Genomic DNA, 16,250 nt, shown 5'->3' with positions numbered 1-16,250 from the left:
AAAGGAAATTCTCTCCGTGTACGAGCTTCGTCAGAGGACGAGAGAACGGTTCTTTTTTTAACGCGCGAGATTGAAACGCGTTCGCTTTTTTTTTTCATTTTTATTTTATTTTTTAATTTTTTTATTTTTAACGTCCTGTGCATTACATCTACCGGGACACGCACATTGTTTCGCGGTACGTTCGTCGCGGCAAAGCAGTGACGTTTTATCTTCCGAAACAATCACCGAGGGTAGGATCGGAAAAATATATCATGCTGAAAATCCCCGCGAAAGCCTCGGCCTCGCCGTGAGGCGACAGGCCGGAACGGGGAGTTTCCCCGCTTCTCTTCATCCAGCCTGCCGCGCGGACCCGTCCGATCTGAGTTGTCGGTCACGTAATCTCCGTCGTCTCCGTCGTCTCTGTTGTAGCAAATCCCTGCTGCCACGTCTCCGTTCGTCCGTCAATGACCCTGGCCTGCATCGTCGGGCGAGTATCGGAAATTTGCATTGGAAAATATTGCCCGTTCCCGGCGAAGGTCGCCGCCCGTTCCGGAAAATCAGGTTTGTGCGCCGGCGAAGAGCGTCACGCATTAACGAATCCGCGAAAGTGTCCGACTCGCGGGGGGTGGGGAGGGGTGAAGAGGGGGACAAGGCGGGGGAGGGGGAGGAGGCGAACAGTTGTCCGGTGTGCGTATCGCGAGCGAGGAAAAATTACGTGCACGTAATAGTGAGAAGGAAAATAGAAACGAAAGCAATCGTGGCTCAGGAGGGAACAACCTCTCGAACAACCGCACGAGAAACTTAACGACTCTCTCGTGGCTCGCGAGCGAGCAAGCGAGAGGCTCGTGGAGGCCCCGCCGTCGCCGCCGCCGCCGCCGAGATCGCGGGGGTCCCGCCCGAGAGTCACGATTTTCATAGAGTTGTGTATAAGCGGATAAAGGCGAGCATAACGCCGTGTAACCGCGCGTGTGCGGCGAGTCTCGCGCGCTCTTTCTTTTCTCCTCTGTGTGTTTTTTTTTCTTTAATTCCGTCTCGCGCAACTGCCGTAGCCTAGATACCGGATAGGGCGCGGGCCCGGGACACAAGACACAACGCGCGCGCCGTTTTCCAGATCTCAGGGACCGCCGCGCGCGCTACGGATGAACGCGCGCTTTAGCGTCTCGTAACGGGGGCTCGCGATCACGCGTTACACACGGTGAAAGGAAAAATGCATTATTTCCCCTCCCACGCGATGGCGGGCGGCATATTTTTCTGATTGCATCAAGAGAGGTTACGTGGTGTACTCGTGTGTTGTACTGCGCCGCGCGGCGCACGATGCCACGATGCGTTTCAGCGGGGACGGAAAAGAAGGAGGAAAATGCCAAAAGGAAAAAAAAGAAAAGAGGAAACAATCGGCGAACAAAGAAGTGCATTCGACCGGCTGCAATTAAGGACGATCACGGACGGGTTTACGAGTGTGTATCGAGGAGCGCGAAGGGGGGTCTTACCCCGACCGGTTTGCGTCGGCTCGACCGTCTCTAACTGGTCGTTCAACCGATCGACCGACCGACCGATGCCCGCGACCGCTTTTATTAATCTGCCCCAGATTAATCAGAGCGTTCGAAGAACACTCGAGCTGACGCAATTACAAATTACACGGCTACTCGATCATGGCTAAGCGGGATTTATGCTGCCAATTTTCGCCTTTTAGATTCCTATACTCGGACTCTACGCATAGCAGTCGTGAACGTTTACAGCGAGCGTTATATTATCCGCCTCTGTTTCTGACGTTCCACGACGTCAACTAACGACTCGCTCTCTCACTAGTCATTGTTCATTGTTTTACAACGTTATTCGCCACGCGATCGCATCTACGCAATTTCCCTTTCATCTCGCGCTCTTCCCCATCCCCCTCGCGCTTCTTCTCCGTCCGAGGCTCTCGCCGCTCTTTGCTCACTCAAGGGGGGGTCAAATGAAATAACGCTAAGTTATTACAGAAATAACAGCAGTGGGTTTAATTAGCGGCAGCGGCATTAATTAATCGAAAATTATACCCGTCAATGAACCGACAGACGTTTTCACCTTCGTCTCTTCGCGTCGCTCGGTCCGTTTCTTCTCTCCCGTAATAGCGGATGGCGATTTTTACGAGTGCGGCGCTTCAATTTATCGATAATTATCTTCTTCTTCCGGTGTTCTCGCTATCTATTATGATATAACATCTTGAACACAGAACGTTAATGAAGGTGATTAAAAGCTGATTTTACAGGGAGACAAAGAGATGGCAGGATTCGTTTGTCAGTCCGCGAAAGTTGTGTCACGTTCGCCGCGCGAAAACTCATTTTCGATCCTCTCTTCCCCCTCCGGTTATATTGGATACGTTACAAGCTTCCGTTGCCTCAAGGAAGTTTCAGGCGTAACATTTCCGATTCAATTATTCGCTCTCGCACTCGCGTCTCGCGGAGACGCACACACGCCGCGCGGATCCTCGCCTCCACGAGAGAATTGACGATAGCGAGATGCGCGACGGCGATGATCCTCGCGGAGATCGATATCCGCGGAGCAAACTCTCCTCGCGGGCGAGGAGAGTACGGGGATTTAATTTCGCATCCGCGGCTAACGCGACGCGAGGGCACGTCGACGTCACTTTACACGTCGCGTCCTCCCCTTATACCTGCCTCTCCATCCTCCGTGCAGAGGAGACAACAAGGGAGGGATTTACGCACACACTCGCGCACGGGAGCCAGCTCTTTAACTCACTTCCAAGCCCTGCGGGCTCCGAGAAGCCGTCCGTCCCGCCCTTTTCCTCGCTTTTCCATTTCCTCCCTCGTCCATCCACGGATACACGTCTTTCCTTCCTCTGGCATTTTTCCACGACACCTCTTCTCCGGAGCACCTTCGCTCTCCCTGTTCTCCCTCCCCGTCTCCTTCGCTTCCGGTATTCTTTCGCGCTTTCTTCTCGACTCTCTCCTTCGCTTCCTTCTACCCTCGTTCTATCCCCCCCCCCTCCCCGCCTGTCCCGTGGGCTACGGCTCTGACAAATTTCATAAAGAGGCACAGCCGTGCCTCGCGACGAACACCGGCGCCGGGGGTCTCAACGAGATTATCCACCGTGGAACGTGCAACTCGCCAAATTATCCACGGCATCCACACGGCGAGTCATCCTCTCGTCACCAACAACGCCGGTCGTCCCCTTCGAGATTTTCGATTTTCCTCATTTCCGCGAGAATCTCTTCCGCGGAACTTTCTACACACCGCGAGAGAATAATTGCCCGACTTGATAGAGAGAAAACGGCGATATGTGACACCGTATGTATGTATCTCGCCATAGATAAATCGTCTCGTCTGGCAGCCGGGCACCCCCCGGGGATCGTTTAATTCTCCGACGCCGGTCGAACTTTCGAACTCGCGAAACGCCGCCGTTACTCCGTCGGCGAGACTAGCGTTTCCCGTGTCAAGCTGCCTGCGCGATGATGTTGCAGCTCTCGGATTATCAAGACGTCGAAGAGGAGGAAGGGGGGGGAGGAGAGGGGGAAGTGTGCATTCTGTTCGTAAGTAATCCGATTAAGGCCGCACTCTCTCAGGTAGCCCGGCCCCTCCCCCGCGGATGTTCTTATTAATCCTATAAAATCGAAGTACGTGTAACGAGCGCGCAAACTCGGGGGAATTAATATTACTGACGAGGGCGCGCGCGATAAATCAACTTTTACGACAGAAGTCAAATAAACGTCGTCGGGGCGAACTTTAGATTAAAACCTGCGTAGCTGCGAATCGCCCTCGGGTTGTCTTCTCCGTCTTTCTGTCCGTCTCTCTCTCTCTCTCTCTCTCTCCCTTTTGCAACACTTACACTCTTTGGGAATATTAATCAATTTTTTTTCTTCGGCTAATTAAGTATGTAGCCTCGGTGGATTATCCTGTCCTCGCGGAGCGTATAAAAGGAAACGACGGTAGTGCCGCGGTAATAAATCGCCGGGCATAAAGAGGAATAGTCGTCCACGTCGTCTCGACGTTCCCGAATGTATTAAATTAAAAGTCCGATCCGGTATAACGAAGATGTCGTCCTTGATCGCGCGATCTGCCCATCCTCGGGCACATCCCGCGGCTATTATTAACCGCGATGTGAGTCGCGGTCGCGTCGCGTCGCGTCACGGCCGGCTCGGCTCGAAACTTTCGTCGGTTTTTTTTTTTAATTCAAAAATTGATCCGTTGACGAAATCTCTCGCGATGCGATCGTTCGGAGGAGGCCTTGAACCGAGAGCGCGCGCGCGGATACCTGGCCGAGAAAGGCCCGGATTACAACGGTCGAACGCGGAGCGAGCGGATCGCCCCGCTTATTGTCGAGGGTATCCACGCGCGGGGCCGGTTCCGGCAATATCGCGCGCAGATATCGCCGCTATAAAGAGTTATAAACACCCGGGACCGCGGGTCAGATTACTAAATGGAGCGTGCAAATGCGCCGGCTCTGTCGGCCGCCGCGAAGCTGCGTAGAAACCGCGGTGTCGAAGCTTAACGGACTTTTCCTGCCGAGCGCAAAAAGTCCATCGATTTCTTGCAACGCGATAATAATTCTTAGGATTTGGAGAGGATCAAAGTGCGATAAGGGTAGAAACCTTACTTCGAGGCTTGAGATATGGCCCGATAAGTTGACATTTATTTTTATTTTAACGAACGCGATTAATTCGGCGATTATTTCGACGCGCGTATTCTTTCTTCAATTTCCTATGCGTTATCGTGCGCACGTATAATTAATTATTTAATACGCGCGTTGGGAGGTGGGAGGGAAGGGTAAACCAGTGTGTGTCGCAGAGGTTTGGCGCTGTTTATTATTATTTCGCGAACGTGCTCAAAACAGCGGGAGGGGCACCAACGTATTGTGTCGTTAGCAGCCAATTACAGAGTTTGAGTATCGTTCGATAATATCCTTTGCTTCGACAAAACATAGGCGAGAGGAGAGAGAGGGGGGGGGAGGCGGGGGCGGAGGGCGCCGCATTATGCAGCCGACCGCCGTACGGCCAGTAACTTGTAAGTATAGTAACTGTCAAAGTTATAACGCGAAAATTACAATCCCCGCGATGGTATGCGGCTGTATATAATGCAGTGGCACGCAACGCGTAGCGTATTAATTCGCAAGCGCTCGCGCGCGCCCACACACGCGCTCGCGATTTCCGCCGCGCCGCGCGCGTAATCACGCGTTGCCCACGCGTTTTCATTTCGCAGTCACGTTTTCTCAGGCGTAGAACAACCTCGCGGACACGCCGTTATAGCCTCACACCGGAATTTATGTGTTACGCGCATTTCTAACGGCGCATTATTTCAGCACGAGCTCTCTTGACTGAACTTGCCGGGAAGTCGCCATTTCAATTTCTTTCTCAATTCCTTGACACCTTGACAGACAATCCCCTCACGAGCGATTCCCTCTGGCAACGCTCTTCAACATCTAGATTCGAGCGTCTATGGACGAACTTTTTGCGGCACGTGTCACGTCGGAGACGTCAATTTCTCTCCCCCGATTTTTATAACCGTCGTTTCCCTCCTTTTCTCGCAAACGTTACGAAATGGATCGACCTTATCCTACGTGTGCCATGAAAGGAGTATTGCGTTGAAATCGATCGGGAATCGCGAGATCGTGAGATCGGGGCGTGCTGGTATCCGCGATACTCAACCTCGAAGACCGAGGAGACAGGCCTTAATGACTTCGAACGATCGACAGATCTCTCGTGAACGATCTCCATTTTGCTGATCCGGATTGCGTTATCCGGAGCGGTCGTTAACGCGAGGACAATCCTTCGAGTCCGGCCTACGCGCCCGATGAATAAAACTTTCACCCCGAGGCGCGGCAACGAATTGACGAATTTTACATCCTCGGTTCTCGACATCGCGATCTTATTATATGCGTCGCCTCCCGTTCTTTACTCGCCGTATGAATCGCTTTAAGAGCGCGGAGCGTACAGGTCGGACGTGTATTAGCCGTCGCGTCGACACGTAAAGTCGATAAACGAATTTCGCGAGTACGCCGATCGAAAATTCCTCGTTGAAGTACACATACCCACATATATACATCGTCAGGAAGTCCCAATCCGCGCCGTCCTCCCTCCGCGTACGCACACAGACACACTTCCTCGTCGACTACTTTTTTCGTACTTCTCTCGACCGCGTGCGAGCACGTGATTTCGACGTGTGTGGAACAACATCCCCGATAAATATAAAACGCCGCACGATAAGCGTGACAGGCAGGTAGGCAGGCACGCAGAAACCCCGTGCGTACGTCGAAATAACGTTAATTCCGGCACGAACCCGCCAGGCACGTGCAAGCTGGTGCGCGAGGTTTCGCGAATCGACGTTTTCCGCGTTTCCGAGAAACGCGAAGGTGTAAACACACTTCTTTTCTGTCTCAATTTACTCCCCCTATTTTCCCTCCTTTCGATCGCGACGCTCCGCCCGGCTCTATGTTGGTCCACACTCCTCCCTTTTCCCTCTCGCTCTTTCTCTTTCGCAATTTCTTTTATTTTCTTATCAAATTCACGAGTAACACGGAAGAATGGAGGATGACATTAAAGAAGAATTTAATCTTCTAGCAAGATTATTTCTATTGACCGTTTCTTCGTCTGCAAGAGTCGATTTAAAAATTTAGCGATTCCAGTATTTTAATCTTGTTCGAAACGATTCGTGCGAAACCGAGAGTCTTGGCTCGCGAAGTGGGCGCAATTAGGATAATCCGCGGGATATTAATGTTCTACGAATCTCTCGCGGAGAGTCAACCTGAAATTGAGATTAGCAATTTAATATCGCAATCCGCTTCCGAATCTACGACATCGCGAGCTACACCGCGAGAGAATCTTGGCCGCGGCGCAACGGCGACGGCGCATTTTGAAACGGCGCGCGGTTTTAAGATAATAGACCTGCGTGGGTTTCAACGCCGCGCGGCTTGAACACGCTGCTGCGCAACGCGCTATACATTCTGCTGCATTAAAATCTACAATTCTGCCGAATTTAATCTATTATTTCATTCGCGGCGCGAGACTTGCGCGCGCGCGCGCGCGCGCGAGAACCGGTTTATTTCAGGTCACCTGCCTTTCCACGATACGCACACACCAGAACAAAAATAAACCGCGTTGAGAATGACGGATGATTAAATGTGACTCATTTTTACGTCTACGCAACGAGGAAATACGCGTTACGGGCGCGCTGTAGGAGCGAACGGGTTAATTGCGCAAGACAAATCGCATGTTTATCGATGAATTCCAGAAGGCGCGCGCCTTTGTCCTCACCACTGCGTTACATTTCCACACCATGGGTCCCAACGCGATTTTTCAGAGACGCGTCCGCTACGTCGAACGGAAAATAAAAGAGGATCTCTTGCGCGGGGATTAAAATTGAAATTTCCCCGACTTTTTCCGTAATTCCCTCTTTTCCACTCCACGATGCAACACTCCATATCGTACGACAGCGCGACGTAATGAAATGACTTTTACACACGTCAACTTTTAAACCGGTATCCCCCCGCGCGTTACGGCGCGTCGAGATTCTTTGTTACATGATCGGCTATTGATTGATGGTTGCAGGCGTAGCGAGGAAATAGAACATCGGAATGTTAAGAGAAGGCAATTTAAATCGGTCGCGCGCGGCAAAATACCGACGATCGAGCGCTGCAGTCCCGGGCAGGGAGGGAGGAGCAGGGGCGGGCAGGGGGAGGGGAAGGGGCAGGGAAAAAATCTCATTTCAATGAAACGTCCGCGCTTTCATACCGATAAATGCAAAACGTCGTCGTACATAGTCAATATCGGCGCGTGTAGGGAACGCGCCGCATCTGCATAGCCGGAATATTTCCCGCCGATCGGTCTCTCATTCATTCGACGCCCCGCGCCGCCAGTAGTCGCACCGTCATCGTGGAAAAGTCGGTTGCGCGATACGAATAGTCGATTAATTTCTTGGCAAGGTATATCTTCCCTCTATTTTAATGGCCGCTGGACATATCGTTAATCTTCCTTCCCCGTGTTAATCCGCAAATGCATGCTGTTACGGAGGATGAAAATGATCATGTTTTTCCCCTCGATCCTGCCTAGAGCGGCATCTCCGAAGACAAGCTCTTAAAAGATTAGAATCCCGCCATCATCTCGCATCTCGATTATTATAGACTTAACATCCATCATCATCCGGATCAGATTGATACCGAGAGCTCGTGCACGATATCACGGGTCATTATGATCTCGGCGATTTTGGCGAATTACGTACCGCGGCCGATTCGCTGGAAGAGAGTCGCTTCTCTCGCCCGGGCCGTACGTAGTACTTTCGCGTCGGTATAAACGAAAGGCCATAAAGCGAAGCTTTCCATCGACAACTTTGGACGAATCCAGGGGCATTCTTCGTCTCTCTCTCTCGCTCTCTTTCCTTCATTCTCGGCTCAACTCGAGAATAGCGTGTACGCCTCCTGGACGTACTTCCATACTCCCCGAGACCGGCGCAGGCGTGGTACGTGCACCGAAGGTTTTATAGTATTAACTGAAATTGCAACAGTCCCCGTAAAGTAGAAGGCTTTAGTAGTACGGTCCCGGGTGTGTGTGTGTGTGTGTGTGTGTGTGTGTGTGCACGTGGATATACAGGGTGGCCCGAGAATGAAGGCGCGCCTCGCTCGCATTTCGACGAGGAAAATCAATGACTTTCTCCTCCAGCCGCTAGTCATCGACTACTCGCTAACTCCAGTTGTCATCGGCAATTGACAATCCCGACGATCGTTTTCGCGCGCGACGCGTATGCCCCGATTAACCGCGAGCGAAGGTCTCCGCACCGATCGACTGTCCGTGTTAGCTGTTAATCCAGACGTAAATATAAAATTAAATGTAATCAAGTAAGTTTAAGAGGATCTAGTAAAACCGCAAGGCTTGGGAAAGAAGCGAGCCCTGACAACGCGTTTTTCTTTACGCAACTCCGCACCGAGAGACTCAATCTCTCCTTTCAGCATCACGTGACCTTAATAACGCGTTTCGTTCTAATTATTGCTTAAGCAGAAAAAAAAATTCATCTTGCGCTTCGGTAGGGAAGAGAGGGGGGATCTCTCAAAAGAACGATATCCCGGCCGCGGCGGCCGGGATCGTTAAATAATCGAGTATAAGAACGTCATCGATTTTTCGGACTGCGGAAGCGAACGCTTATCTGTTTACACGTATTTCACGATCATCGCATCGGCGGCGAATTGAATTGCGAATGGGCCACCCCGAACGTGAGTATCCGGCGCCGCCCGGCGAAGCGCACCCGGGCTTTTTCCAGTGACGAGAGGGGATCAGGGACGCGCGACAGTAAAATCGAAATTGTCAGAGCTGCCGCTTTAGTTTTAGAGCCTTGGGTTACTACCGCCGCCGTCGAATCCCGCCGCTTCCAATCCCAGCCCAGTCCACCCCGGACCGCCCTCCGCATCCCTTGGCGCCCTTTTCTTTCTCTCGCGGAAGTAATAAGTATCGTCGGCACCGTTGACGGCCCTCTCGCTCTCCCTCACTCGCTCACCCGCGCGCGGACTCTATGGAATTCAATCAGGGAATTTCGACGTTGGAAGCGCACGGGCGCGCAAGTGAGAGAGAGAGAGAGAGAGAGAGAGAGAAAGAAAGAGGAAGAACTCAATCGTGCGAGAACGCTGGATGACTTATTCTCAATCCGCGTTGATCTAATTTTTATTCCAGCTACGAGAAAGGGAGTGGAGGACGGGAGAGAGGAGGGAAGCTGGACCATCGCGCGAGGGAGGCAGGGGAGTCTCTCCTCGAGCCCCGTTTCTCCTTATAACTACGTTTTATTGGGCCGTTACGTTTCATGAACGGGAAATTTAAATGCAACGCTTAAACTCGGAAAATTTCGAGAGGAGCGATCCGCCGCTGCAAGCTGGCTGCGTCTCCTGATCTTCCATTCCGCGAGACGCTTCCGCGCGAGTATTTCCGGCGAAATACTTGCGAACGCGACGGCCGGGTACCTCCCAAAGAGGCGAGAAAACTCGCCACGGCGATTTTGTCGCGAAAGTATCGCGAGTTTGTCGAAAATAAATTCCGTCGTACCGGATGGGCCGCCTTTTATTTCCGTCGCGCCACACTCGAGTATCTCCCCAGATTCTCCAGAGAGCAAATTTTCTCCGTATGTTTTCCTCGATATTCCCTCGGCGCGACAACACGCTGATAATGAGAGCGGTTAACGATAATTCATTAACAGCTAAAAGAAGGGCAGAGCTAGGCCCCATCTACCTCCAGGGAGATCCGAGCGATTAATTTACATTAATTAAACAGCATCGAGCGCGTCGTTAACGACGCGTATTGGGGGCGCGCTGTCAAAAATTAATATAATTGAACTGGCCGTCCCGGCAGATGCGGAGAGATGTAGTCGCTTTCGAAAGTGTTAAATCCGATTATGCCGCAGCAGCACGGTTAACAAAACTGGGAAACTGAAATCTTTCGGGTATATATGATTCGGTAAGCCGATTAAAACTCGATGCGCGAAAAATACTTGCGTAACTAATCCTCCGGGAGGTAACGGTAAATTATCTGGCGAAAGAAAAAAAAAAGGCGCCGCCGAAATTATCTATACGCCTATTTATCATCCAGCGCCGACTCGATAAAAAAGATTCGAAGGTTTATGACAACACCATCGTCCGTAATTCACTACTCTGTCGAACGATGCAGACAGCTCACTCTTGTTGTCGCCATCACTGTCGTCTTCTTCTTGACGCTAATGCCGGTAAACACCGGCATTAGAATTAATTCAAGAGATTTTCCGACTCCGATCTGACTTTCTAATATTTTATCGTGTGTAATTTAACTCCCGTAACGCGTCATTACGAGTAGATCCACGTCAATGAGAAAAAAACCTGTATTACTTCTACTCGCCTGCCATCAAGAAAATAACTATCCATTCTGGAAAAATTTCCAAGTGTTCGAGAAAAAAAAAAGAAATAATTTCGCATCGTCTTGGAGAGTATCGATCGTACAATTTTATACTTCATCCCTCATTTGCAGCAAAATTAATCAATATCCTTCAAAAATAATTAATTTAATTAAACATTTCTTTAATAAACCATCATTTTAGAAGGCTTTAATAGCTTCCTGGTGAATTAATACCGACAGGCCTAGCTTGTTCCTCGAGGGGGAGGGACGCCCACGTCAGGTGTAATCGCCGGCAGCTCGTCCGTCCGGTCCGGGCTATAGCGTATCCTGGTTGCATAATGCCTGAATGCCTTCGAGCAGAAAGAACGAGAAAACGCTCGGCGCGACATTGACCCCGTTGCCGAATGCTCGGCGTTCGGGCCGCCGCGCCGGCGGCGCGGCGGCGTGTATAGATGCTATCGCCGCGGATTTGTTCATTCATACAAAACCCGCGGGCGTTTCGATACCTCATCGTACTTACGCCGTCAGCGTTACGCCGCCGCGGCGCGAGTAAGAAGAGGCTATTACCGATCCGCTCTCTTGCGTCAGAGAGCGTTCGATAGATCTGGAGCAGGCCTCGTGAATCATGAGCTCGATCGCTCTCTTCGCGCTCGCGTTCTGAATTCTCTTCACATGAGACGGAACGAAATCGCGACGTATCTATAGTCGCGGATGATTCTGCGCGAATGCGAGTACAAGTTCTGTAGACGTTTACGAGGTGAGACGTAATGTTATACGAGACGTCTGGGCGAGACACGAATAGCTTCGAGTCGCAAAGAGAGTTTAGACAGCGCGCGTCGCTTATTTCGCAAGAGGAGGAGGCTTCTCGTTCGCTTTCTTTCTCTCCTTCTCTTGATTCGCACGATTTCGAGTGCACTTGAAGCGGCGAGATAAAAAAAAATCTACGCGTTCTCCTTGACGACCGCGAGCGTGGTGCACACGGGACGTTATTTTTTTTGTTTCACGCGAGTGGATGCTCACGGCGATGCGATACACGTCGACGTGTATAACGCACACGTCGTCGCGTTATACGCCCGTTTGACGCTTCACGACGACATTATGAGAGCGCGCGCGCGCGCGTTCGCGCGCGATATCGTCCATCAGAGCCACGAACTTTCACTTCTCCATGCGCGACCGACGACGGCGCGCGGTACGTACGTAGGTACCGTACGTACAATACGTACACACGTGCACACACCGTACATACGCCTTCGCTCATCGCCTCGAGATCTCGTTTCACCACGAGAAGAAACGCGGCCAATTATGCGCGCTCGCGCGGCAGAAGCGGCGGCGGCGGCGGCGGCGTACGTTACGCGCGCCGCGCCGTTTCATTTCGAGAGCAGCCGACTCGCTCGATTCGCGAGCGACTTTCGGTTTCTTTTCTTCGCTCGTTATACGTCCCCGTCGACGTTAGGGAACGATACAATTGACTCGCGATAATTCACGCTTACGCAATCGCTGATGCCTTTATGCCAACGTGCACGTCTCTTCTGCGACGCACCATTTGTAATCTATTAAGGCGGACGCGAAAGATTTATGTCACAGTTTTGTCAGACAAATTTGCAAATTTCAGCAAAATCGCAGGGCAAAACTGCTGCCACGGACCCAACTCCTCTTTTTTTTCCTTTTACTTGAAAAGAAATCTTTCATCAATCTTTTTAAAGAATTTAAATTTTATAACTGTATCCTCGATACAAAGCTCAACGGAGAAACGAACCCGGTCTAATAAAACGCGATGCATTTCCATGTATCGATGAATTTAGATGCACGCATTTACAATGCAGATGCGCACATTCTGTTTATACGATAAAAGCGATCGAACGGCTTAAGGTGAATGGGGGAAGTTAAAGAACGAGCCTTTCGTGAATGGAGTTTTCAAAATCGGACTCGACGCAATCTTCCGTGCGCACGTTCTTTCATTATGTCGCGCGCTCGATGTGCCCAAGAAATCTCGCGGGGGCGGGGGAGAGGAAAGGATACACATGGGGCATTTCTCCGCTCGAGATTCCACGTAACTCCATTCTCCGCGCTCCCGGGACCGGGGAGGCGTAAACTCGGGGAAACAAATCGTGCATACAGCTAAATTGCAAAAGTAGTAACGCGGCGGACGCGCGAGGTGTGGGAGGCGGCGGCGGGGACGAGGGAGATAAATTGAAGATAGAAACGCGGGCATAATGACGCGCGGGCGCCACGCTCACGCTCACGGCGCGCTCTCGCCGCCGCGTTCGTGCTGCCGCATTATAAACGTTAACGAACCCGACGTGTCTTTCGCCCAACTTGTCAATTTGCAAGAGCACACGTCGTACGTCCGTCTTGCGTCAGGTCCGCGTTGCGAAAGCTCCACGGTGTTTTGAATATATATACACAGGTATACGCGTGACCGCGGCTCCGGCGGGGATAATCGTGCGGATAGTCGAGGAAGCGGTAGAAACTGGAAACGATCCAGACGAGCCGAGTAATAATCGATACGCGCGGAAATATCGGCGAGCGGATAGAGCAGCGGCATCAACATGGATGGAAGGCGGAATGGAAGTGTAATGAATATTATATAATGGGATAGGTAAAACACGCGGTAATGTATGAAATAACAGAGCGCACGATGGCGTAATGGAGCGCGATAGTCACTCAATCTGTACACGTCGTATCGCAATCTATAGATGGATTTTACGAGCTTCTTTCCGAAGCCGTACAGCGATTCGCGTCCGCTATTTCCATTTCTCGGCGACGCAGCCACGGCTATTTTAAGCATCGCCCGCCCGACGAAATCGATCAAGAATTCTTTTGGTTTCCCTCTGTTTCCATTCCATTATTTCCGCCTCGCTCGAATAAAAAAACCGCGGTGTTTTGCTCGCGCGGGTAGGAACAGTGTGCCAAATAAACACAGGGGCGACGTCGTCGACATCGGCGGCCGACGTCGTTGCCGCCCTCACCCTCGGCGATGTGCAACGGCGATGGCAATGAGCATTTCTCCCCGCAGAACAGCTATGCCTGTAACCTGTTGCTCGGTTCTTGAATTTGTCTACGTTTAAGCCTCTCATCGGGGCCGACGTGTATAAGCGCGCGCGCACGTAAGTCCGTTACTAATTTATTTCCAAGGATTCGGAAATCATCGGGAATCCGATTAACGCGCCGCACCCGCGACCGCGCACCCTTCAACACTCTCCTCTCTCCTTCTCTTCGCTTTATTTCCCTTATTACCGACGTCTCCCCACTTTGCGATTTTGCATGCATAATCTAGACGCCCCACAGCACAGCCGAAAACAGGACAAACAATGATAAACATGTAATATCCCGAAGATAAAATACTGAAGAATAGGACAATGTCCCAAAATGTCGAAATTATATCAAAAACTAAGAATTGAGACAATGTCCCGAAACAACATCAAAAAACTCAGACGATTGTCTCGAAAAGTTATAATTCTAAAAATTAATGTATTAAAATAAAATATATTAATTTCTTGAAACCTTTTTGAAATTACACAAGTAAATCGCCACATCATTTCGATACATACGAAAAATCTTGTAAAAAAGGAACAAATGTTATACATGAATTATGTCGGGACATTGTCCTATTTTTAAATTTAGGTATTATAAAATTTCGGGAGATTATCTCTGTTCTTAGTTTTCGGTATTATAATTTTTCGAGAGATGTCCAAACAATATGAGAACCGGAAGCGGCGGTTTATCCAATGAAACCGTCGCGAAATTTGCCCCGCGGTGACATACGCCGCGGTACAGATTAAGATTAACATCGCGGACCCACTCTTTCAGTTTCCGTCTCCTCCTCCTTTCACATTCTCTCTTGCTCAGGCCTGAATTTTCCACCGAATTACCTTCGCGAAATTCCTTCAGCTGCTCATAAGTTGGTATGAGTGGAATATATACAACACGAGAAATATCAATGAGTAAAAAGACACAGGCGGGAATGTATGGTTCTGAGCAAGCGGGCGGAAGTGACTATTTACAAAAGTATTCGGTCAAGATGGTCGTTCAAGGGGAGCCAATCATAGACAACATATTGTCTATAAACTCGCGTGTTTTTCCCCCACTTTAGTGAAAAACATAAAAAAAAAGTAAGATCAAGATGATTGCCATGATGTAGTTCTGATACATTCCCTCCTGTGTCTTTTTACTCAATGAGAAATATAGCAATACAAAGAGCACGTACTTTCGTGAAAGGAAATACCACGGCTGACCTTCCACAATTCGGCGAGATATTCGCGAAACGTCAAAGACCGAATTTCTCGTAGTAGTTTCAAAAGCGGGTGAGGGCGCGGCTTAAATTGCAAACGGGGCCAATTTGCGGGAACTCGGTATAATGCAAAGGAGGTCCTAACTTTAATAACGCGCGTGCTCCAACGTTGTGCTGCTACGAAAAAGGGTTAGTTGCCACGTTTCGCAGTCAACTCGTGTCCCTCCGCGCTGGTTTTCGGTCGTCGGCCTTTTTGGGATATTAGCGGGACGCGCGGCGTTCTCGCGAAATTACATCGCGGAAACCAAGTCTGGCTGCGCAAGAAGCTGTCTCGGGTAGCGTTGTGAAACACCGTCGCCGTGTCAAGCGACGGAATTTCGATGCGCGCCGGCTCTCTCCGCTCCGCGCGAGAGCACGCTTCGGAGACGTGGTCGGACGAGTCACGCTTCTTGTCGCACCTCGAGGAAGAAGACGAAGGAGCCGGAGAGATGCCGGAAAGCCGGGAGGAGTTATACGGGGTCGAAGTCGCTCCGCTCGCAGACCGTTACGTTTTGATCAAAGCTTATGGGGACGAGATTCATGTTCTTCTCTTACGTCGACAAGGATTTCCGGTTTTGGCGATGAGCGCTCTGTTGCAAAAAATTCGAGGTATGACTAGAGATGTAAAAAGTTTCTTTTCTAATAGAAAAAACATTAGAATAAAAACGTGTTTTATTTCATTGAAAAAATACAAATTTGTTTTTTTCTAATTCCGATAGCACGACTAATTATAAATAGTAATTGTAAATAGTAATTATATAATTATATAATTAATTTTAATGTGATCTACATTCTACATTTAACTTTTACAAAAGGAGAATTTTTTAAATTTTTTTTCTAAACAGCTTTTCCTTAAGTAGAATTTATTATAAATTATTCATTAAATTTTTCTCTTCAAAATACTTTGCTCCAAAATATGTTTCAAAATCAATATATATAAAATCATGAAAAGTTAACTTATATTAAGCAAAATATAGATATTAAATAGATAGCTAAAAAACAATTTTTGAGAAAAAACAAAGCTTATGTTTTTTTCCTTAAAAACGTATTTTATGAAAAAAAAAAATTGGTTTTTTTCTATTTACATCTCTAATCACGACGCGTCGAACGGGAAAAGAACATAAATCATTTCGAGCTTTCGATGAACTCTCTCTCTCTCTCTCTCTCTC

General features: G+C 49.7%; 2 protein-coding genes across 4 annotated transcripts in view; one reads left to right on the top strand and one right to left on the bottom strand.

The window, feature by feature from the left end:
* LOC105454733 (RING finger protein 17) overlaps nucleotides 1–16,250 on the bottom strand; it is a 149,725-nt gene that overhangs the window by 15,806 nt on the left and 117,669 nt on the right. The window contains exon 1 of one of the 3 annotated variants that reach the window (XM_011697608.1): nucleotides 6,002–6,111. The exons of the other annotated variants lie outside the window; for them this stretch is intronic. Coding sequence (XP_011695910.1) covers nucleotides 6,002–6,007 — 6 coding nt within the window. The 5' untranslated portion in view covers nucleotides 6,008–6,111. Of the gene's footprint in view, nucleotides 1–6,001; nucleotides 6,112–16,250 lie in introns of those variants that run through there. 3 annotated transcript variants of the gene reach the window in all.
* The window catches only part of LOC105454752, a 56,993-nt gene that overhangs the window by 6,719 nt on the left and 34,024 nt on the right, over nucleotides 1–16,250 (top strand). The gene's annotated exons all lie outside the window — the stretch shown is intronic.

The sequence above is a fragment of the Wasmannia auropunctata genome, unplaced genomic scaffold (genome assembly GCF_000956235.1).
Source record: "Wasmannia auropunctata unplaced genomic scaffold, wasmannia.A_1.0 LD336106.1, whole genome shotgun sequence".
Classification (NCBI taxonomy): Eukaryota; Metazoa; Arthropoda; class Insecta; order Hymenoptera; family Formicidae; genus Wasmannia; species Wasmannia auropunctata.
This window is presented reverse-complemented; position numbering and strand designations above follow the sequence as displayed.